Genomic DNA, 23,843 nt, shown 5'->3' with positions numbered 1-23,843 from the left:
ATGGGCCAAATGGCCTCCTTCTGTGCTGTAAAATTCTATGATTCTATAAATTACTAAAGTGACATTTAGGATAAATGAAGCAAAAGATTTCATTCCCTTTAATGTAGCCCCTTTAAATCTTAGTTAGTATATCAATTTTTTGTTTCATGTAGTGTTGAATAGCTATCAGCAGATGGTGGTGTTGGTCTATCTGCTCCATGTATCTACTCTTAAAACAGATTTCTTGCACTAGTTCAAACTTGTCTTTTTCCTGGTGGTCTCTGTTAAAAATCTGGAACTTCCTCTCCCAAAGATTCAACATCCTATTCTTAATGTGGGTTTTTGCTGGAACATAGGGTAACGTGACTCCCAATGTTCCTTGTGTTCACATAGATTATTCCGTTGTCACATTTGAAGTGCCACAATCTACAGAACTACACAGCAAGAGCTGGAAAGCTGGGCTTGGACTGGATGGCTATTTTCTGCTGTCATACGCACAATGTTCCCTCAGTTCATCAATGTTCCCACAGTTCCGCATGTTTTCCATTGTGCCAATAAATAGCCAAGACCAGAATCTCCATTCTTCACAGGGATGGTGAGACCAGCTTTTCATGTCAGGAGACCACAAGACCATAAGAAATAGGAAGAGCAGTGGGCCATCTGGCTCTTCAGGCTTGTTCCACCACTCAATAGGATCATAGCTGATCCAATTCCTCACGTCTACTTTCCTGCCGCGTAACCCTTGATTCCCCTACTGACCAAGAATCAATCTATCTCAGCCTTAAATATACAGGACTCTGTCCACCCCCACTGTTCTCTGTGGCAAGGAGTTCCAATTGTCAGCTGGGGTTGATGCTTCCTCTGCCCATTGCTCGTCAACTGTGGGTGTGTTCCTGGAGCTTCCAATGGGAGGGCTTTCAATACCTGTTCACAGAAAGCAGGTGTCTATGCTGTACTGGTGCAGGCACTGACTTTTAGATGATCTGAGGCCTTAAGAAAAATCTCACAGCAACTATATGAAGAAGAGCAAGAGAGTTCTCCCTGATCACTCAAGCAACCCTGCTGAAATAAACGAGGTACTCATTGTCGCCTATATGTGGGATCTTGCTATGTACAAATTGGCTGCCACATTTCCTTTATTATACAGTGATTATGTTTCACCAAAGTACTTTGGGGGGAGGGTGAGGTGTGGGGAGGCTGAGACCATGATAGACCTTACAGAAATGCAAGTTATTTTGAATATATAAGCCCAAAATCACTACAGAAATAGGCCAAAAATAATCTGAACAATGAAAACTACTGAATAACCTTCGCAATGTTTCATAACTCTAAATTACATTTTGCATCTTACATTTTCTCCCTGAAACAGTGTCTGCATCGTTGTAAGCTGATGTTATGCGAGGCCCCCTCAAATTTGTTGCACTGTGTAGGAACTATCTCAGCATGAGCTCCAATTTGTTCCAGGGCTCCAAATTTGTTTTCCTGGACAAGATCCTTCCATTTGTGAAATTCCGGACAGTGATACTCCCAGGGATGGGGAGGGATGAACTGGTTATTTTTTTTATTCAACCCCCTCGGTTGGTCACAACAAGATCCCTTCTCTTGCCTATCCAGATGTTGTACAAGGAGCCATGTTAATTAGGTTTTCTTGCCTTAAAGGGAATTAGTTTATTAGCTACTTAACATGAAGAAACAATAAGGAAAATGCATGTACATACATTCACGCAGATTAGAAATGAGAAGTGAGTTCAAAAACATTTTTTTAGAAAAAGATATACAAATCAATCAGTAGATGGTGAAATGGATGAGATGCATGATTCCAGTAGTGCTGGCTCCAGTGGTTGAATAGTTTTGAGATTTCAGGATCCTGCGGTTGAGCTGTGAGGAGTTGTCCTGCTTCCTTTCCAGCTGTGGCTTTGCTGACCTGGCTGCTTTCAGCAATCGGACAGACCGAGACCTTTATTTTACTTGCCAGAGTGCTAGGTGTGTCACACACTCTGACACACCCACCACTTGTGCACACTGACCAAGTTTGTAGCTGGCTTTTTATCCCAATCTCCTTGGAAGATAAACTAGTCTGAGACATAATTTGGAGGATATAATTCCTGGTGAGATTATCTCCACAGGAGATGGCAGTTCACTTTTGCATAGCTCCTTCTTTTGAAATCTGAGAAATTCCATTATCTTTCTTTTGGTATCACCCACACAGGGACCCCCTCAGTCACTGAATTTTACTGGCTTAAAAGCTTTCTTTGCCTTTTATGTCTATTTTTAAAAACATCAGTCTTATTTAAAAGTCTGCACCTCAACTCCATTGTCCATTTCCCTTGATTCTTTTCCCTAACAAAAGTTGGGTGAATTCAAGTTTTAAATGCTTCAATTGTCATCCAGCATCTACTGCAGTAGTTTGTGGGGAAGAGAGTTTCAGTTGCAACTAAATATTGTGGGAAGAAATGCTTCCTAATTTCATTCCTGATATTATTACTGTGGGCATGTCTGAACTTTGACTTCAGTGGGTCTCATAGGTTTGTACAATGCAACCTCATTCATCAATACACAGTTTAAGTTCTTTGTTCCCATTAGCTTGCATTGGGTTCAAGTTGCTGATAGGAACACACATTGGTATTCCTGGCAGGAATACTTTACGATGTGGAGATGCCGGCGTTGGACTGGGGTAAACACACAAAGAAGTTTAACAACACCAGGTTAAAGTCCAACAGGTTTATTTGGTAGCAAATGCCACTAGCTTTCGGAGCGCTGCCCCTTCGTCAGGTGGAGTGGGAGATCTGCTCACAAACAGGGCATACAGAGACACAAACTCAATTTACAGAATAATGATTGGAATGCGAGTCTTTACAGATAACCAAGTCTTAAAGGTACAAACAATGTGAGTGGAGAGAGCATTAAGCACAGGTTAAAGAGATGTCTATTGTCTCCAGCCAGGACAGCCAGTGAGATTCTGCAAGTCCAGGCAAGTTGTGGGGGTTACAGATAGTGTGACATGAACCCAAGATCCCGGTTGAGGCCGTCCTCATGTGTGCGGAACTTGGCTATCAGTTTCTGCTCAGCGACTCTGCGCTGTGGTGTGTCGTGAAGGCCACCTTGGAGAACGCTTACGCGAAGATCAGAGGCCGAATGCCATTGTTTGAACCTTTAAGACTTGATTATCTGTAAAGACTGCATTCCAATCATTATTCTGTAAATTGAGTTTGTGTCTCTGTGCCCTGTTTGTGAGCAGATCTCCCACTCCACCTGACGAAGGGGCAGTGCTCCGAAAGCTAGTGGCATTTGCTACCAAATAAACCTGTTGGACTTTAACCTGGTGTTGTTAAACTTCTTACTAGGAATACTTTACAACAGCGTCGACACTTCAATGGCTGTAAAAGACTTTGGGACCTCGCAACTTCACGAAAGACATAAAAACGCAAAGATATTTATCTTTTTGCGTCAGAATTCATAGACCAAGCAAAACCTTTTTTTTCCAAACCTCCAGACTTGCAATATTCGAATTTGGCCAAATTGGTATATAAGAAATAAAGCTCATATTGGAGCAAATCATCTGGGCTTCAAGATTGGTTTTTCAATTTTGGTACTCAAGAGCCTGCTGTTTGGCAACTCCTCTCCACCTTTCCAGCCTGGGAAAACTCAGAAGCTCAACTCTACCACCAATCCCTGAGTCAACATGTCCGATCTCTCTCTCCTTACGCCTATCTGTGAAACATCCTGGGACATCTCACAGAAAGGTGTTCTATAAAGGCACGTTGCAATCACTGCTCTCTGTCCACCCACTTTGCTTGATTAATTTGTAGGATCGGAACCTGTTCAGTTATAACTTGTTGCTGATCAATGAATATGAAATTTGAAGTGATAATTAGGATACAGCGTGAACACATTCATTAAGCGCAAGGTTTGAGCGTTTGGATAATATATTAAACTGGAAAAGGACAGACCGACCCAAACCAGGACAAGGTGGCACAGTGGTTAGCACTGCTGCCTCACAGTGCCAGGGATCTGGAGCTCAATTCCCAGATCCGATCACTGTCTGTGTGGACTTTGCACATTCTCCCCGTGTCTGCATGGGTTTCCTCCGGGTGCTCCAGTTTCCACCCACAGTCCAAAAATTAGGGGGTTAGGGGGTTAGAGTTAGGGGGATTAGTAGGGTAAATATGTGGGGTTACGGGGATAGGGCCTGGGTGGGATTGTTGTCGGTGCAGGCTTTATGGGCCTAATGGCCTCCTCCTGCACTGCAGATATTCTACGATCTGCTATTCTACTATATTCCTGCCTTATTTGTTCCCCATCTCACCTTTCTCCATGTTCCATTTCTTCCTCTTTTTCTCAGTTCCCTTCCTTACTTTCTCCCTGTTGCCTTATGTTGTTGATATTGGTCAAAGGAAAATTCTTTGTCAGGATACTGGGTAGATCTCTCTTGCTCTGCTTCAAATAACCTCTCAGGTGGACATAGAGGGCAGGGTTTTATGGCCTCACTCAAATGATTTCATTTGAGTCAAATTGCACAGAACTGTAGAGTAAATTGCTAAAGAAATTCTACACTGATGGGTCTGAGGTGTCCCATAATTGCATGTGTAATGGCAACATGAAACTGCTGCTGGTTGTTTGATCTGATAGACTAACTACACCAGAGGAAGGGAGAAATACAGACACCTGTATTTCCCATGCTCTGCCCCTCGCCCACTCGGATTCCCATGGCGCGAGGGCCAGTAAAATTCCGGCCAAAAGATCCCATTGCACTATTTTGAAGAATAACATGGGACTTTTCTCAGGTTTCTAGCCAATGAATATATCCCTCAACCAACTCCAAAAATAGATGGTCTGGTGCTGTCTATAAGTGGAGTTGAAACCCAAGAACGGCCATGATTGTATTGAATGGAGTCAACAGGCCGTATAGTCTTCTGCTGCTCTTACATCTCGTGTTCTTGTGTATTATTACTGTGTTACTGTTTGTGCCATTTGGTTATACAAATGATTTGCTGTGTTTCCTACATGAAAACTGTGACTACAAGTCAAAAGTACTTTTGTGGCCATTTCAGTATATTTAGAGGCTGTGAAATGACAGCAGAAATGCAAATGTTTATCTTTTTCTTTGTTATTTCACCTCGTCTGATTACCACTTCCTCTTTCTTCATCACGTGGTTATCTCTCACCTTAAATGCATTTATGGCTGAAACATTTCATTTGAGTCAAATTGCACATAACTGTAAATTGCTAAAGAAATTCTACACTGATGGGTCTGAGGTGTCCCATAATTGCATGTGTAATGGCAACATGAAACTGCTGCTGGTTGTTTGATCTGATAGACTGACTACACCAGAGGAAGGGAGAAATACAGACACCTGGTAAATGCACAGAGACCAAGATGTGAAAAGAATCAAAGTTTGACACCTCATTGCACCATGGTGAAACAAGCACTTTACTAGTTGGTGGGAGTGGGTGCTATGATTCACCTGGTTTCTCCTCCTAACACCGACACCCAAAAGGCAAGACATTCTCGATGAGGAGACCTGGATCATGGAGGCAGAAAGCAATCAGTTGTTGCTGCTTCCCCCACCACCACCACCCAGCCCACAGCCCCACACAGTCCAGAAGAAAGGTTGGTGGCTATCCCTGTGGCTTTCTTCCAAACCGTTTCATATCTTTCAAAACAACTAGTAGACAAATCCTCAGGCCGAAATCTCCTGGTGGTCCTTCAACTGCTCCTGTGGGTTCAGTGCCAATCACATGCTCTGAAAAGTTGGAAAACCCAATAATTTCCATTGTAAGAAGCTCCCACTCTTATTCCTGCAGCCCCCGTCCACACCCCCCACCACCCAAAGACAATAGGGAAAATGGAAAATACATCATCAGAGAACAAATCTTTGAAGGTAACAGGTTAAGAAAATGCCACCTAAGGCATATGGACCTCAGGCTTTATAAATAGAGGCATAGAGTACAATAGCAACGCAGTCGTAAAACACTGGTTCATCTACATCTGGAGTATAGTGTCCAATTCTAAGCACCACACTTTAGGAAGGATGTGAAGTTTTGTGAAATGAAGGTGGCCTCCCAAAATTTTGTTCTTTTGGATTTCTTTGGAAGTGAAAGCAGGGAGCTATGATTTGGAGAGGCCAGGCAGGTCATCAAATGGAGCAGAGGTAAGTTGTACTTTGTGGAAGAGAAGAAGAATGTTTCCAGGTCTGAGGTACTTCAGTTATATGGATAAATTGGAGAGGCTGGGTTTGTTCTCCTTAGAGAATAGAGAGAGATTTGATGGAGATGTTCAATATAATGAGGTGTCTGGACAGAGTAGAATGAGAACTGGCACTGCCTAGAAATATGGTGGAGGCAGATTCAATCAAAGATTTAAAAGACCACAGGATAATTATCTGAAGAGTGAAAGAGGGAAAAGGCAGATGAATGGGACCAGCTGAGTTGCTCTTTCAAAGAGCTGGCATGGGCACATGGGCTGAATAGCTTCCTTCTGTGTTGTAACCATTCTCTACAAGCTTTATGGCTGGATTGAGAGCTGACATGACTGGATACCAGCCTAGGTTCTAAAGGAATGTGCCGAAACTGTCACAGAGTTCTAGCTGAGACTGAATGATAATAATCAACGAGTGAATATTGTACAAATAACAGGCAGAGGGATTCAAATGTTTGACAACAATGGACAGGTAAATCTTGTGTCTGTACAATTTCCATGCTGTGATCTGTGAGTCCTTCTGTTGGAAACTTAAATCCCGTGTGTTGCTGCTTTAAGACATGCAGATATGCACAGTAGGACTAGCGGGGGGAATCCAGAACTACACTGGGCAGCTAGTCTGAAATTAAGCAGTTGCTATGATCGTCATGCGATGAAAATCCTTGAACTTTCACTGTGTTATTGAAAGGACCAATGCAATTGTTCCTGGAGGATTAGAAAGACAAACTGATATCAATTTTTTGCAACAAAAGTCTCGGCTTTTGTGCTTTAGTGAAAATGCCATGGCCCTGGCAACACAATGCTTAAAACAGAAGCAGTTTTGTGAAATGAAGGTGGCCTCCCAAAATTTTGTTCTTTTGGATTTCTTTGGAAGTGAAAGCAGGGAGCTATGATTTGGAGAGGCCAGGCAGGTCATCAAATGGAGCAGAGGTAAGTTGTACTTTGTGCTGTGGAGTGTGTGCAATGAAATCAGATGGTTTCCTAACCAAGGCAAGATTCTCTGGCTTCTTCTCAACGTTTTTCTCGGCGGCACTCAGTTCATTGGCAGGTTCCTCCAGTCACACGGCTGTCAATGGGGATTTCCACTGAAGCCACCCCATATCCCTGGGAAACCCATGGCAGAGGGTGCACCGCCGGCAGGACCAGAGAATCTTGCCAGTGTGAATGATCGGAGATCCGTCCTTAGTTTGAATTTATGTAGACTGTGCTTGGCAAAAAGGTTTGTTTTATGCCACCCCTAGTATTTTGCAGTCCTGATACAAAGCTCAGAAGTAAAGAACAGTTCAGACCAATATTCTTATTTCCCCACTTTTACTGGTGGTTCATTTTAAAGTATACAAGACCAGCTCAAACCGGTATTCTTATTTCCCCAATTTACTGTTTTTTCCTTCTGGGTGGGCAGGAAATAAACTTGGAAAGACAAAAAATGAACACTGGGAAGACTTTGGGCATTTCTTGATAGCTGTGGGGTTGGTAGATGTACCAGTCACTCAGTAACATGACTGCAATGGTGTCCTTGACAGTGCCGGGATATTTACATTCTGCCTGCCTAAATGTTGGCCTTGGTCTGAACTGTAACTGTGTTTGCATTTTACAGCACAAACCAAGATCTTTTTCAGCTACTGTTTTGGGACTTCAACCCTCGTTTTAAAAGCTTTTGATTTGGATGCGGTTTCCCTTCATAACAGTGGTTGAGAATAGAAAGTTATTTTAAAAAAAGAAAGCTGGCTGTTGCACATATTTAATCTGACATTCAATTTGAAGAGTGCTCGAGGGTGCTTTAGTCCAACACAGGCAAAATAAAACTAAAGATGACAAGGCAAATGCATTTGTGTGGAGCTACTAAGAGAACAAGTCAGCAAATATCTGGATAATTCCATCAATCTTGGAGCGAAATGTGAAGTGTCTGAACTTCAATTCTATGTGTAGAAATTGTTTATGATAATAGGCAAAAGAACCAGTGGTGAGATGATGAAATTTTTATTTATGCAGCAACTTGCTACACTACTGTTTGTGGAACCTTGCTATGCACAAATTAGTTGCTGTTTTTCCCACATTACAACCATGTGATTCCACCATAAAAACACTTTATTGACACTAAAGTGCTTTGGGACATCCTGAGATTGTGAAAGACACTATGGAAATGACATAAGGTGGGATACAAAGATAGGGGATTTATTTTAATGTTAGATAATCAGATTGCACACCCATTATTATATTTTATATGTTGTAACATTTTTTCCAGTCTACTGGTGCTTGTTTTTTTTCTGCATTAATCTTTAATTACTTTCTGAATCTAACCTAAATCAATTCAAACCATGCTAATTGAGGATTAAGCAAATTACCACTTCATTATTAGGAGCACTTACATTTCCCAATTACACCAAAGTCCAGAACCTCCATTAAAATCTACCCACATCGCTTAATCAAGAAGTCCTGATCATCAGTCAGATTCACCGATTTCCTAAGGCTGTTGAGACAATTGGCTATACCCATGAGTTTAACTCTCCCTGGGTACAATTTTGAGGATCACCCCCTCTTTCGGTCCAAGAGTGCCTGACGATGTTATCTGCACCGGAATCTGAAAAGAAGAGCAAGTGAACACTGAGCATAGGCTGAGCACCAGGGGACAGGGAGAGGGAGTCCAGCTCCACCCAGGGCTACGTGAAACCCACAAAATTAGACAGATTATAAGTAATAAACATAGAAACATACAAAAAGAGGCTAGTCAACCTACTGTGCCGCTGCTTGCTCTTTCCTACTCTTTCCCCACAGCCCTGTAAATCTTTGCCTTTTCAAGTATATGTCCAGATCAGAAGAAATTGCTATAATAAAAAGATTCTCATTCCTCCCCTAGTTCCTTTGGTAGAAGGATTGTGCTCGAGGTTCACGTAACACATGTAAAATGTAATTCACGTATGTACAAACATACAAATTGGGAGCAGGAGTAGACCATGCAGCCCCTTATGCCTGCTCCACCATTCAACAAAATCATGGCTGATTTGATTATGGCCTCAACACCACATTTTGCTTACCCCTGCTATTTTTAAATCTGAGATAGATATTTTTTGTTAAGTAAAAGGTATTAAGGGATATGTGCCAAAGGCAAGTATATGGGGATAGGCCACAGATCAGCCATGATCTCATTAAATGACAGAACAAACTCAATGGGCTAAATGGCCTACTCCTGTTCCAATGTTTCTATGATTCTCTCATTGGTCAAGTATCTATCTACCTCTGCCTTAAAAATATTCAATGAGCCCCCACTCCCCTCACTACAAGCTGGGGAAGAGAATTGCAGACTTTCAATAAGATCACCTCTCAATTTTTCTGAACTCCAATGGATACAAGTCCAGCCTGTCCAACCTTTCCTCATAAGATAACTCCCCCATCAATCAAGTGAACCTTCTCTGGACAGCTTCTAATGCATTTACATCTTCCCTTAATTAAGGAGACCAAAACTGCATACAGTATCCAGATGTGGTCTCACCAAAGGCACATACAACTGTTGCTAACCATCCTTACTTTTATATTCCATTCCACTTGCATTTAACAGCACCATTCAATTTGCCTGCCTAATCAGCCAAACACTAACTTTCTGTGACTCGTACTAGGATTCAAAAATACTCTGTACCCTCTGTGAGATTCCTCTGCACCTCAGATTTCTACGATCTCTTCTTATTTAAACAATAGGATGTTTCTCTATTCTTCCTGCCAAAATGGACAAATTCACATTTTTTCCGTATTACACGCCATCTGTCAAATTTTTGCCCAATCGCTTAATCCATCTATTTCCCTTGGTTCAAGACTCTTCTTTATCCACTTCATTATTTCTGACCAAGGGTACTCAGCTCTTTTTGGGCCACTTGGAATTTAACTCTATCCTTTAGCCTACAGTGTCGCCAGGTTGGTAGGCTTGGGTTCAAGCCAACCTGTTGGAACTGGCAGGAGCCTGATGAGTGAGGTCATGAGAATAGCAACCTCACACTTGTCTTTGTCAGGTAACCCTAGCACCTTGTTGTTTCGCTGCCCTCCACTTGAAACTGAAAGAGAGTAAAAGATGGGTGCAGAGAGGAGGATTGCCCTTGCCAAATTTAAGGTTGTTCTTCATAACTTCAAGCTGAGTACCAATTGAAAAGACATGTATTCCCTTGAAAACAAAGATGCAATTGCTGCAGAGCTGCACAGCATGTTGATTATGAATAATTCACATCCATACATCCTTAGGAAACATTTTAAAATAGTCTTGGCCTTAATAGTAATGGTGTACACATCAGGAAGCCACCCTCCCTCCTAACTCCACACCTTTAATATGTGGAAGAACCTGGAAAGCAATTTCACACTGTGACATCTCCCAGAATATTGTGAGATTTGAGACTCTTGCAGTTGCTGGCCGGCCTAACACAATACACCGAAAAAGATTAAGCTGTTAATATTTTATGGTAGGCAAGCAATTTGAAGTAAGTTTTTTTCTTAGAGAGATGAAGCTATCATTAATAATTTATTCCAAGCTGAAGATTTAAGATTTCTTACACCTTGCTGTTACTGCAAATATTGAATAGAAGGAATTTATCTGTGATTTTAATTCAATCATCAGTCTCCATGTTCTCTTTTTAAGTGCTCTTTTCTGTACTTGATAAAATGAGGGATATTGATGCTGACATCCATTTCAGGCACTCTGCCTCAGCATCAACCATACGTAGGTTAGGTACAGCACAGTTAGATGCAGAGTACAATTCCCTCTACTTTAACCCCATCTCAACAATGTGCCCAACTGTTCTATGGTTACTCTGATAGAGGTGACAAATTATTAACCTTCCATAACCTAGTAAAAGTGCACAGTCTAACCCAGTGAAAGTCCAATGTCAAGGCCACTGTTTAAGTCACTGCAGTCAGTGAGCCAGGGTCTTACCACTGCACTAGTGAAAGGCCAGTGTCTAACTCATTAAATGGAATGTGTATAATCCCCAACACTTAGTTAAAAAGTCTGATTTAAAACCTTGCATCCTGTCAAAGGCCAGTGTCTACCCACTGCAGCCAAAGAATGCTGCTGTGCAGAGGGACCTGGGTGTCCTTGTGCATGAATCACAAAACGTTGGTTTGCAGGTGCAGCAGGTAATTAAGAAGGCAAATGGAATTTTGTCCTTCATTGCTAGAGGGATGGAGTTTAAAAATAGAGAGGTTATGTTGCAGCTGTATAAGGTGTTGGTGAAGCCACACCTGGAGCACTATGTACAGTTTTGGTCTCCTTACTTGAGAAAGGATATACTGGCACTGGAGTAGGTGCAGAGGAGATTCACTAGGTTGATTCCGGAGTTGAGAAGGTTGGCCTATGAGGAGAGAATGAGTAGACTGGGGCTATACTCATTGGAATTCAGAAGAATGAGGAGAGATCTTATAGAAATATATAAGATTATGAAGGGAATAGATAAGCTCGAAGCAGGGAAGTTGTTTCCACTGGCAGGTGAAACTAGAACTATCGGCATGGCCTTAAAAAAGGGGGAGCAGATTTAGGACTGAGTTGAGGAGGAACTTCATCTCTCAAAGGGTTGTGAATCTGTGGAATTCCCTGCCCAGTGAAGCAGTTGAGGCTATCTCATTGAATGTTTTTAAGGCAAAGATAGATACATTTTTGAACAGTAAAAGAATTAAGGGTTATGGTGAGCGGACGGATAAGTGGGGCTGAGTCCACGAAAAGATCAGCCATGATCTTATTGAATGGCAGAGCAGGCTCGAGGGACCAGATGGCCTACTCTTGCTCCTAGTTCTTATGTTCTTATGAAAGGTCAGTGTCCAAGCTCTGAAACCATACAATCCCTACATCCTGATATTAGATCTTAATTTTCATACCATGTACTGTCTGTACGACATGATTTCCTCTAATAAATCTGTGACTAAAGAATCTGCCTCTAGAACTCGAGGATCTATCTCTGTAATATTGAATTAACAAAGCCAAGTTGTGTATCAGGACAGAGCTAAATGCTATATAATATTAAAACAGAAAATGCTGGAAAAACTCAGCAGGTCTGGCAGCATCTGGGGAGAGAGAAACGGAGTTAATGTTTTGAGTCTGTATAAATGTTACATACCTGTGTTTCAGTGCAGGTCTGGAAACTGTACTTTGACAGAACCCGCACTAGTCCAATCTTGGCTTCCAACAGTGCCAATCTCATCCCAATACAGCTTCTGGGTCCAGCGCCAAAGGGCAGATACACAAAAGGATGGCGCTCTGCTTTCATCTCTGGAGTGAATCTGACAAAACATATCAAAGAGATGATGACATGAATTTAATTGGTATAGGAAGGGGGCGTGATGTATAACTGGGATGAATATACTGAACAGCGCACTACTTTGAGTTTAGACTTCAGTTAATGAGAACTAATCTTGGCTCCTCAAGGTTCGTTGGCTCAGGCACCTCAGAGTAGCTGAGTGAATGTAGCAACAGAAATTCCTCTTATAGGATCGGAATCCCATCCAACAAGACATTTATTAAATATAACGTTTCATGGACATAAATACTGCAAACAGGTGAGTGGGCAGTGGGCGGGGTTGGGGAGAGCAGACTGGAGGACTTCGAACCCTTGGACAATGCCTGGCCTCCACAGGCCCAAGGAGAGCATAGTGCAGACAGGCCCTAGGAGAGAAAGGTGAGTGACTGAGTGCTAGTGGGGGGCTAGTGACAGTGAGTGGTGGGGGTGGGGTGAGTGAGTGTGTCAATGGGATTGCGAGAGACTGACTGAGTGAGTGTATGGGGGTGAATGTGCGAGACTGGGTGTGTGGGGTGACTGTGAGGGACTGAACGAATTGGCAGGAGGGTGGGGAGGTCGAGTGTGAAAGACTAGGCAACTGTATGCAAGTGCCAGAGGCTGAGTGAAAGGGATAAGTTCAAGAGACTGAACGAATGAGGGGGGGGCTGAGGTCAAGAGACTGAGTGAGTATGTGAGGTGAGTGCAAGAGACTGAGTGAGTTAGAGGGGTGAGTGCATGAGTCTGAGTGGGGTGAGTTTGAGAGACTGAATGAGAGAGAGGGGTGAGTGCAAGACACTGAGTGAGTTGTCAGGGTGAGTGTGAGTCTGCCTTACACTCAGTTTCAGGTTTGTCACTCACTCACTAACATATGCCAACACAGACACATGTAGCCACTGACTCTCATCCACCCACATACACTGACCTTCACGCACTGGTCATTTCTATTATTTGTTCTTTTTTAATGTAACCATTTATTGATCTGACATTGCTGTACTTTTGATCAGCAATCGTTCCTTTCCTGAAATCACCACCTTTTTTTGAAATTGTTATTATTGTTGTGCCAAAACTTGTCTTTCTGAAATCTATTCAATTGAATGAGAAAAATATGCAAATGTGGCTCTCAGAGCACAAAGGTTGGACAAGCCTGGGTTAAGGGTAGCCACACCCTTAAATCTCTTGAGGGGGGGTTTGAATTGGACTAAGGTTTTGGGCAGAAATGTGGGGGCTTTGCCTGTGGTTTTTTAGTGGAGGCTTTTATTAATAAGTCAGGTTTTCAAGCGTTGTACAGCATCATTATACTCGTTTAGCACTCTTGTATTAGGACATTAGGAGTGTTTTGTTTAATAAATACGTTTGTGGTTGAGCCTAAAACCCAGTATCCATGTAAGTTTGTTCTTTATAAAAATCCTAAAGTCAAGAACTAAGAGTAAAGGTAAACAGGAGCATGACCTCTTGCAACAAAATGTGTGTTTCTGATGACATGTTTAAGCTCCAGTTCAAGTTAGTTTAAAAGAGTAAGTATAAGCAATTCACTTCAGACACTGATTTGATAATTCTCCATGATTGTACCTGAATATCTCTCACAATTAAAATAATACCTGGATTATGTGCTCAAGTCTCAAGTTGGACTTGAACCCACAGCCACTTGACTCAGAAGCAAGGGCACTGCCCACTGGGCCACAGCAGATACTGAAAGAGAAGAAAGTGTGAGGTACAAGGAAGGCATTTCAAGAAAGATAGTGGGTCTTCTCAGTCTATTTTCTTCTGTAATAGTCTGCATGTACCACACCCTGAGTTTTAGGAAAAGTGCTAACAGATTAAGTAAATTCAGACCACCAAAGGGGTGCAAAGAAGGTTACAATGTGCATGCTCCCACTTCACCTTTTGGAGGATGTCCTTGAAGTGATTGGGTACCTATTGGTTCATCAGATGGCAATTAATACCAAGCAGCAGGATAGCTTAAAGTGGGAGAAGGCGGAGAATGAAGCACAATACGATATAAGGTTTCTAGGATTTTTCTCAAGGCACAGAATGAGGTGAAGTTTAACTGTATCCCGGGACGTTGTGGGAGGCTAAGGAGGAAATTGCAGGTCCCATAGCAGAGATATTTGAATCATCGACAGCCACAGGTGAGGTGCCTGAAGATTGGAGGGTGGCAAATATTGTGCCATTTGTTTAAGAAGGGCTGCAAGGAAAAGCCTGGGAGCCACAGGTCGGTGAACCTAAAATCTATAGTGGGTAAGTTGTTAGATATTCTGAGAGACAGGATCTACAGGCATTTAGAGAGGCAAGGATTGATTAGGGACAGTCAGCATGGCTTTGTGAGTGGAAAATCATGTCTCACGTATTTGATTGAGCTTTTTTGAAGGGGTAACCAAGAAGGTAGATGAGGGCAGTGCAGTCAACATTGTCTACATGGACTTTAGCAAGGCCTTTTAAAAGGTACCTATGGTTAGTTATTGCATAAGTTAAATCTCATGGAATCCAGGGTGAAGTAGCCAATTGGATGCAAAATTGGCTTGATGGTAGAAGACAGAGGGTAGTTGTAGAGGGTGTTTTTCAAACTGGAGGCCTGTGACCAGTGGTGTGCCTCAGGAATCAGTGCTGGGTCCACAGTTGTTTGTCATTTATATTAATGATTTGGATGAGAATTTAGGAGACATGGTTAGTAAGTTTGCAGATGACACCAAGACTGGTGGCATAGTGGACAGTGAAGAAGGTTATCTTGGATTGCCAGGGGATCTTGATCAATTAGGCCAGTGGGCTGATGAATGGCAGATGGAGTTTAATTTAGATAAATGCAAGATGATGCATTTTGGTAGATCGAATCAGGGCAGGACTTGCTCAGTTAATTGTGGGGCGTTGGGGAGAGTTATAGAACAAAGAGATCTAGGGGTACAGGTTCATAGCTCCTTGAAAGTGGAGTCACAGGTGAACAGGGTGGTGAAGAAGGCATTCGGCATGCTTGGTTTCATTGGTCAGAACATTGAATACAGTATTTGGGACGTCTTGTTGAAGTTGTACAAGATTTTGGTAAGGCCACAATTGGAATACTGGGTACAGTTCTGGTCACCCTATTAAGAAATGATATTATTAAACTAGAAAGAGTGCAAAAAAGATTTACTGGGATGCTACCAGGACTTGATGGTTTGAGTTATAAGGAGAGGCTGGATAGACTGGGACTTTTTTCTCTGGAGCGTAGGAGGCTTAGGGGTGATCTTATAGAGGTCTATAAAATAATGAGGGGCACAGATCAGCTAGATAGTCATCATCTTTTCCCAAAGGTAGGGAAGTCTAAAACTAGAGGGAATAGGTTTAAGGTGAGAGGGGAGAGATACAAAAGGGTCCAGAGGGGCAACTTTTTCACACAGAGGATGGTGAGCGTCTGGAATGAGCTGCCACAGGTAGTAGTAGAGGTGGGTACAATTTTGTCTCTTAAAAAGAATTTAGTAAGAAGTTTAACAACACCAGGTTAAAGTCCAACAGGTTTATTTGGTAGCAAAAGCCACACAAGCTTTCGAGGCTCTGAGCCCCTTCTTCAGGTGAGTGGGAATTCTGTTCACAAACAGAACTTATAAGACACAGACTCAATTTACATGAATAATGGTTGGAATGCGAATACTTACAACTAATCCAGTCTTTAAGAAACAAAACAATGGGAGTGGAGAGAGCATCAAGACAGGCTAAAAAGATGTGTATTGTCTCCAGACAAGACAGCCAGTGAAACTCTGCAGGTCCACGCAACTGTGGGAGTTACAAATAGTGTGACATAAATTCTGATTCTAGGATCGCATGATAAAGACTCAGGAGGAAAAAAGCAGAAATATTTATGTGAAATAGTGTGACATAAACCCAATATCCCGGTTGAGGCCGTCCTTGTGTGTGCGGAACCTGGCTATCAGTTTCTGCTCCGCGACTCTGCGCTGTCGTGTGTCGCGAAGGCCGCCTTGGAGAACGCTTACCCGAATATCAGAGGCCGAATGCCCGTGACCGCTGAAGTGCTCCCCAACAGGAAGAGAACAGTCTTGCCTGGTGATTGTCGAGCGGTGTTCATTCATCCGTTGTCGCAGCGTCTGCATAGTTTCCCCAATGTACCATGCCTCGGTTTGAGTCGGTTTGAGTATACGGACAAGCCCTCCGTATACACAGGATCTGCTCGGATGAGGAGGATCGCAACAGACACCTCCAGACGCTGAAAGATGCCCTCATAAGAACAGGATATGGCGCTAGACTCATTGATCAACAGTTCCAACGCGCCACAGCGAAAAACCGCACCGACCTCCTCAGAAGACAAACACGGGACACAGTGGACAGAGTACCCTTCGTTGTCCAGTACTTCCCCGGAGCGGAGAAGCTACGGCATCTCCTCCGGAGCCTTCAACATGTCATTGATGAAGACGAACATCTCGCCAAGGCCATCCCCACACCCCCACTTCTTGCCTTCAAACAACCGCACAACCTCAAACAGACCATTGTCCGCAGCAAACTACCCAGCCTTCAGGAGAACAGTGACCAAGACACCACACAACCCTGCCACAGCAACCTCTGCAAGACGTGCCGGATCATCGACACAGATGCCATCATCTCACGTGAGAACACCATCCACCAGGTACACGGTACATACTCTTGCAACTCGGCCAACGTTGTCTACCTGATACGCTGCAAGAAAGGATGTCCCGAGGCATGGTACATTGGGGAAACTATGCAGACGCTGCGACAACGGATGAATGAACACCGCTCGACAATCACCAGGCAAGACTGTTCTCTTCCTGTTGGGGAGCACTCCAGCGGTCACGGGCATTCGGCCTCTGATATTCGGGTAAGCGTTCTCCAAGGCGGCCTTCGCGACACACGACAGCGCAGAGTCGCGGAGCAGAAACTGATAGCCAGGTTCCGCACACACAAGGACGGCCTCAACCGGGATATTGGGTTTATGTCACACTATTTCACATAAATATTTCTGCTTTTTTCCTCCTGAGTCTTTATCATGCGATCCTAGAATCAGAATTTATGTCACACTATTTGTAACTCCCACAGTTGCGTGGACCTGCAGAGTTTCACTGGCTGTCTTGTCTGGAGACAATACACATCTTTTTAGCCTGTCTTGATGCTCTCTCCACTCCCATTGTTTTGTTTCTTAAAGACTGGATTAGTTGTAAGTATTCGCATTCCAACCATTATTCATGTAAATTGAGTCTGTGTCTTATAAGTTCTGTTTGTGAACAGAATTCCCACTCACCTGAAGAAGGGGCTCAGAGCCTCGAAAGCTTGTGTGGCTTTTGCTACCAAATAAACCTGTTGGACTTTAACCTGGTGTTGTTAAACTTCTTACTGTGTTTACCCCAGTCCAACGCCGGCATCTCCACATCAAAAAGAATTTAGACAGTTACGTGGGTAAGGCGGATATAGTGAGATAAGGGCCAAACATGGGCAATTGGAACTAGCTTAGTGGTAAAAAAAAAAGGGTGGCATGGACAGGTTGGGCCAAAGAGCCTGTTTCCATGCTGTAAACCTCTATGACTCTATGCCCATCTGACGATTCCGTCTATATCTCTTTGTGGCCCAAGACACTCAGCCTCACTGTTAACCACCCGGCCAATCTTTGTGTCTCCAGAAACTTACTGATCTTAACCCCACATAGTCATCTATATCGTTTATATAAATGATGACCAATAGCGGACCCAGCACAAATCCCTGTGGTACATCACTGGACATTGGCTTCCAGTTAGTAAAGCAGCCGTCTGTCATCACCCTCTGTCTCCTACAACTGAGCCAATTTTGAATCCACTTTTTCAAATTATCCTGTATCTCATGTGCATTTGCCTTCTTAATAAGTCTCCCATGTAGGACCTTGTCAAAGGCTTTGCTGAAATCCATATAATCTACATCAGCATGATACTAAAACTATTTAAAAACAGTTTTATAAAAAAATGCTGTGTGTGAGAGAATAACAGATCCATTTCCAATATGATGGACTTTTTTGTCTTAGTAAAGAACAATCATGAGTAGAATTCTGAAATCCTTTCAGGCAATCGAAAAGGTATTGATTGCTATCCCTGTGCTTTCTTGGTAGAAAATGGAAGCATACTACTAGAGACAGCTGTGAAAGAGACACAGACTGAGACAGAGTAGACAGACAGGCAAAGGTACAAGGAAACAAATAAAAAAACACCATGTCCAATTCTTGCGAAAGTTAAAAACCAGTACCAGCAAATTTGAGAGCCTTTCATTTTGCTGACGGGTCCCGAACAGCACAGTGCTAACCCAGAACTGTCCCTGCAGTGCTACTAAAGTCTCGCGTCTCCTCCTCTGCTGCTGGACATCATCTCCCTCCCATTGTACCCCCAACTGGTTCATCTTGCATAACATTTTATTAAGCTGTATCTTGCTTTAAAAAACAACAGCATGTTGATGTTGTCTTCCTTTATTAATATGCAAATAGGCCTGCAAGTTCAGACAATCAAGATGAGCTATGCCATGAATTGCAAATCTTGAGAACTTTCTGGTCAATTAATGCTGCTTGCTGTTGGCTTTGCACAAATTACATCTCACCCTTAGCTCACTGTTGTTTTTAAGAACCTACAGGATTTGCATATTAATTGGCCATTATAAATGCGCCACAGAAAGTTAGGACTGGAACCTAACAGCCGAAGTACTTTTTAAACGTCACAACAATTGCGAATGCAATGCCAATTAATCTCTCATTTAAAATAGTTTTCTTTTGTCGTGTGCAGTGAAGATATCATATTCTTAACTTTTAAGATATGGGCCGGGATTTTCCGGCCCTTCCCGCTGATGGATCTTTGGTTCCACCAAAGATGACACCATGGCAGGTTCCCGATGGCGTGGCCAGCAAGCAATACAAATGGCCACTAATTTTGGTGGGATTGGAAGATCTCGGCCATAGACTTTATGCGATATGGATTTCTCGAAATTAATTTTAAAATGTGGATACTGCCCTCTCAAAATGTTTGCCAGAAAGTCAAGTGACCTCTGTTCGTTTACTGAACAGACAGAGCTAATGGCCAGAATTTTGACTGGGATGGTGCGCACCCGACCTGGAAGTGCATGAAATTGTGCAAGCAGGCAACAGGCGCATGTCCTGATGTCAACGTGCGTGATACTGCGGTTGGCGGGCACCAGCGGGAGTTGGCTCCACTCTTATTGACAATTAAGCAGCCAGTTATGGGATTAAAAGTCTAAGTGACTTGAATTTAACTTTGTGCAATTTTCAGGTCGGCGCAAAGGCAATGCAGGCAGGCAGCCATTCCATTTTATCACGTTGCTCATCAAAGGGCAGAATAAACGTGTGCAGAAGCATTGGCTGTGTGAGTTATTAGGGGGAGTTTGCCTCAACATTACTGTTGAGATTTCAGAACTTTCCTGCCGGTTTCTTGTGAGGTATTTGCTTTGTTAGCCTTGTTCTGAGGACTCTTTTGTTCTGGTTATTCTATTGGAGCATTTCTGTCCCTTGCAGCCTTCAGTGCATGGGGCAGTGCCATCTGTATTCCAGCAGAAAGGGATTGTGCACTCTGCTGGAAGGGACTTCCTCTGAGGAGAAAGAGAGGGGCAGATGATGAGGAGGCCAGGTGTCCACAGACAGCATCACAGGGAGAGACCTTTGGGAGGAGAGGCACAGGCACAGAATTTGCAGGGCCAGCAGGAGGAGCAAGAAGCCCTTAGGCCCACAGGAGACACCACTACCTAGCTGCCAGAGAGTTGGCAGCAGCCAACTACCTCAACATCACCGAAATCCAGTGCCGCAGGAAGCTCTGCCTCTCAAGGGAAACCATAACATCACTATGTCGCATGATAGGGCAAAAGATTGCCTCCAACTGTATGGGTGGCACCCAATGCCAATGTCTCTGAAGGTCACAGTTGCCCTCAATTTTTATGCTTCTGTATCTTTCCAGGGGTCAGAGTGTCCCAATCAGCTGTCCAGAGCCACATCAAGCTAAGAGTTGATGCTTTGTTCAGGCGGGTCCTCACATTCATCCAATACTGGAAGGACCGAGCCAGCCAGGCTGAGTGAGCCAGAGACTTCACAGCGATTGCTGGCTTCCCCTGCACTCAGGATGCTATCAACTGCATCTATGTGGCCATCGAGGTGCCAACGAGTCAGCCAAGTGCCTTTGTGAATAGGAAGTGTTATCACTTCATGAACGTCCAGATAGTATGTGGCCACAGGACCCAGATTCAGTAAGTCTGTACAAGGTATTCCGGCAGCTCCCATGATGTATTCATACTGTGACGCTCCCAGGTGCCAAGGCTGTTCATGGTTCCAGCTCGGCTGTATAGTTGGTTGCTGGGTCACAAAGGGTATCCATTGAAAAGATGATTCATGGCACCACTCCAGCACCCTGGGGCAGAGGCGGATGAGATATACAGTCGGAGTCATACCTCCACAAAAGCAGTGGCTGAGAGTACGAAAGGACTACTGAAGATGAGGCTCTGCTGCCTGGACTGTTAAGGGGATATCCCTGCAATATCCTCCAGAGCGCATGTCACTTATCATCATGGTTTGCTGCGCTCTGCACAATCTGCACTGGCAAGGGGGAGGGAGGTACTCAGTCGAGGATGAGGACAACAAGGTAGCTCCACACGACTCAGTGGAAGACTCCACAGATGCATCTGATGAGGATTCCGGCCAAGCAGAGGGTGAGAACGAGGAAGCAGGGATGCCATGCAGGCACTGATTCAACGCTCCTTCAGCTGTAGTGCCAAGGCTCAGCTTCTAACTCAGTACAAGGACATCACCTCCTTCATAGATATTTCTCCTCCACAACTCCAGGCAGCTTTCAGGGAGCTGCCTGGGATTGTTTCAAACTTCCTCGGGTCCATTTGACCAGCACCCATGACATGCCCAAGCCCACCCCCACTGGCAGTGCTGCATCAGTGTCCTGCCATGTTCCATACTGACCAGCCATTAATTGGTCAGCCAGTGTGAAATGGGGTCGTTCCTTTATTCACGGGCAGAAGCTGACACTGCGGTCGTTTCCAGGTCCACTGAACACACACACATAATGAGCACAAAAGTCAGGCCAATATATCTCTGTGAGGTTACTTAAAAATTCCAATTGACCACCTTTACCAGCCCAACAGAAGAGATTTAATAGGCAATGACTGCCAGATCTATAAGGGTCATGAGGAAATCTTTCTTTGAGCGAATCATAGCTGGTATGTTTATGGGTTATCAATCATTCCCCCATTATATGTACAACAGGAAGCAATGAAACTTAACAGGGCTTATTACTCTACAGGAGAATCGAGCAAGTGAGTCTGAAAACTAACAGGACAAGAGCGAACATAGCTCGTGCAAGATGAATAGAACCTTGGCTAAAAGATTAGTTGGCCCAAGCAGTGAGAGACTAATTTTCACCTGCAGAGATAAACTTGGCCACAACTTGGTCTGAAAACTCAGAGGTTTCCACCTTCCATGCATCCAAAGAACCACAAGAGAGAAAACTAGTGCAATGCACGAACCTTAAAGGATTTAAATTTGAACATGTGATTACTTCTTGTATTTCTGCTAATAACCTAAACACATGCTTTGTCTCCAGAATCCTTCTTTACTTATGTATGTGTGTGTCTGTGTGCGTGAGTGAATGTGTTTCATTGCATTTACTTTTCAGGGAGTTGTGTGAGTAAATGTTATCTTTTCTTCTGATTTCAACTTCTCCAAGATCCTGCTTCGCCTCGATTACTGAAAGTCATAACACTCAAAAGGTTTAAAACACTTGGTCTAAAATACATCTTGGTGCAAACAACCCAGAGGTGAAAAAAAGGGGGAAAGTTATCCCACCAGCTCTCTCTGCATCCATAACATATTTTTCTTTCTCTTAATTCAATATTTCTCTCCCTCTCTCCTACTCCTCAATCTGTATCTGATTTGAATCTAATTCACCTTCCTTCACCATCATTCTGCTATTTCTTTCCATAAAAGTTGAATTTCATTGGTTAAGGAGGTCCACTTTAAGGTCCCACATGTTACTCAGGTCCTCGGGTGGATGGAGCTATTACAAGGGGGCATAACTATAGGGTTCGTGGTGGGGGATATAGGAAGGATATCAGAGGTAGGTTCTTCACGCAGAGAGTGGTTGGGGTGTGGAATGGACTGCCTGCAGTGATAGTGGAGTCAGACACTTTAGGAACATTTAAGCGGTTATTGGATAGGCACATGGAGCACACCAGGATGGTAGGGAGTGGGATAGCTTGATCTTGGTTTCAGATGAAGGTCGGCACAACATCGTGGGCCGAAGGGCCTGTTCTGTGCTGTACTGTTCTATGTTCTATGTTCTTAATGCCCTATATACTCACTGCACCGTTATTAGCTGAAAAAAATTGTTCACACTGATAGAAAGAAGTCTAAGCAATGAGGTACACTGTGAGATGCCTCACTCTGACAAGATCTTGCCCAACGTGCTTTCCTCAGATTAAAAAAAAGGGAACAGAATTGCTCATTCTATTTGTTCCTGGCCAACATTGCCATCTTTAGATCATTTTTGACCCCATGCCCAGTGCAAATTAATAAATGCATCCATCAATGGTAAGAGAATTAAACACTGTGAAGGCAAAAATGTTTTTTTTAATTTGAAAACACAGATATTGAAGAATGACAGGACTGATAAAAGTGGAAGAATAGATGTTGTAAAAGAGTTGGGCAGATGAGAATTTATGACGAGACCACACTGCTGCATAAATGTTAAGCAAGATATACAATTACTCCCTGTAGACTACTCAATTGATATTCATGTTTGTTTTCCTGCAGCTAAAACATTTGTTTCTCTTAACCGTTTATTCTAATATTGCTTCTTTATCGTAAACAGGTGCAAAGACAGAGGCTTTAATCATTTATACTTCAATGCAGCAAACAAAACTGTTTTCCAACATTGAAACCTTCCCATTTATACATTTTAACTTGCCGACAATAAGCTAACCAAATTCTACACTACTTCATTTCAATCTTTCCCCTTCCTCTTCTAAAGAATCTGGGACATTTTTTTGAGGGTTGGTGCTGTAGATACCAGTGGCTTTACAGTACTTCCTAATGAGCACTACTTGGATGTGAACCTATATGGTTGTGACCAAGCTATTCAAATGTGGAGTGGATCACAGATTAATCCAATGTGGTCTTCACACATGCATGTGCACATATGCACAAAAATACTTTCTTTTTCACAGTGGTCAGAGGATAGTGATCAGGGCACGAAGCTTGATATTTGACTTCAGTAATGCATTCCAAATGCAGTGTTCAAGCTATGCTGAGTGTCAGCACAGATTGAGGACAACTTGGGTGCTTGTACTTTTGCTTTGTACCAGATAAAGTTTCAGCATTCAAGTGACACCCCCACTGAGTGGGTGAACACCAGACCAATAGAAAATAAGGTAATTCTCAGTTTCTTCCACCAAAGAAATCT

General features: G+C 43.2%; 1 protein-coding gene across 5 annotated transcripts in view; it reads right to left on the bottom strand.

Annotated features, from left to right (window-relative positions):
* Positions 1 to 8,142: 8,142 nt before the first annotated feature.
* The window catches only part of tbxas1 (thromboxane A synthase 1 (platelet)), a 283,372-nt gene continuing 267,671 nt past the window's right edge, over positions 8,143 to 23,843 (bottom strand). For all 5 annotated transcript variants that reach the window (XM_078220257.1, XM_078220256.1, XM_078220255.1 and 2 more), the window contains 2 exons: positions 12,268 to 12,430; positions 8,143 to 8,759 (listed from right to left, as the gene is read on the bottom strand). In XM_078220257.1, the coding sequence (XP_078076383.1) occupies positions 8,679 to 8,759; positions 12,268 to 12,430 (244 nt within the window). In that variant the 3' untranslated portion in view covers positions 8,143 to 8,678. The remainder of the gene's footprint in view (positions 8,760 to 12,267; positions 12,431 to 23,843) is intronic.

The sequence above is a fragment of the Mustelus asterias genome, chromosome 9 (assembly GCF_964213995.1).
Source record: "Mustelus asterias chromosome 9, sMusAst1.hap1.1, whole genome shotgun sequence".
Classification (NCBI taxonomy): Eukaryota; Metazoa; Chordata; class Chondrichthyes; order Carcharhiniformes; family Triakidae; genus Mustelus; species Mustelus asterias.
This window is presented reverse-complemented; position numbering and strand designations above follow the sequence as displayed.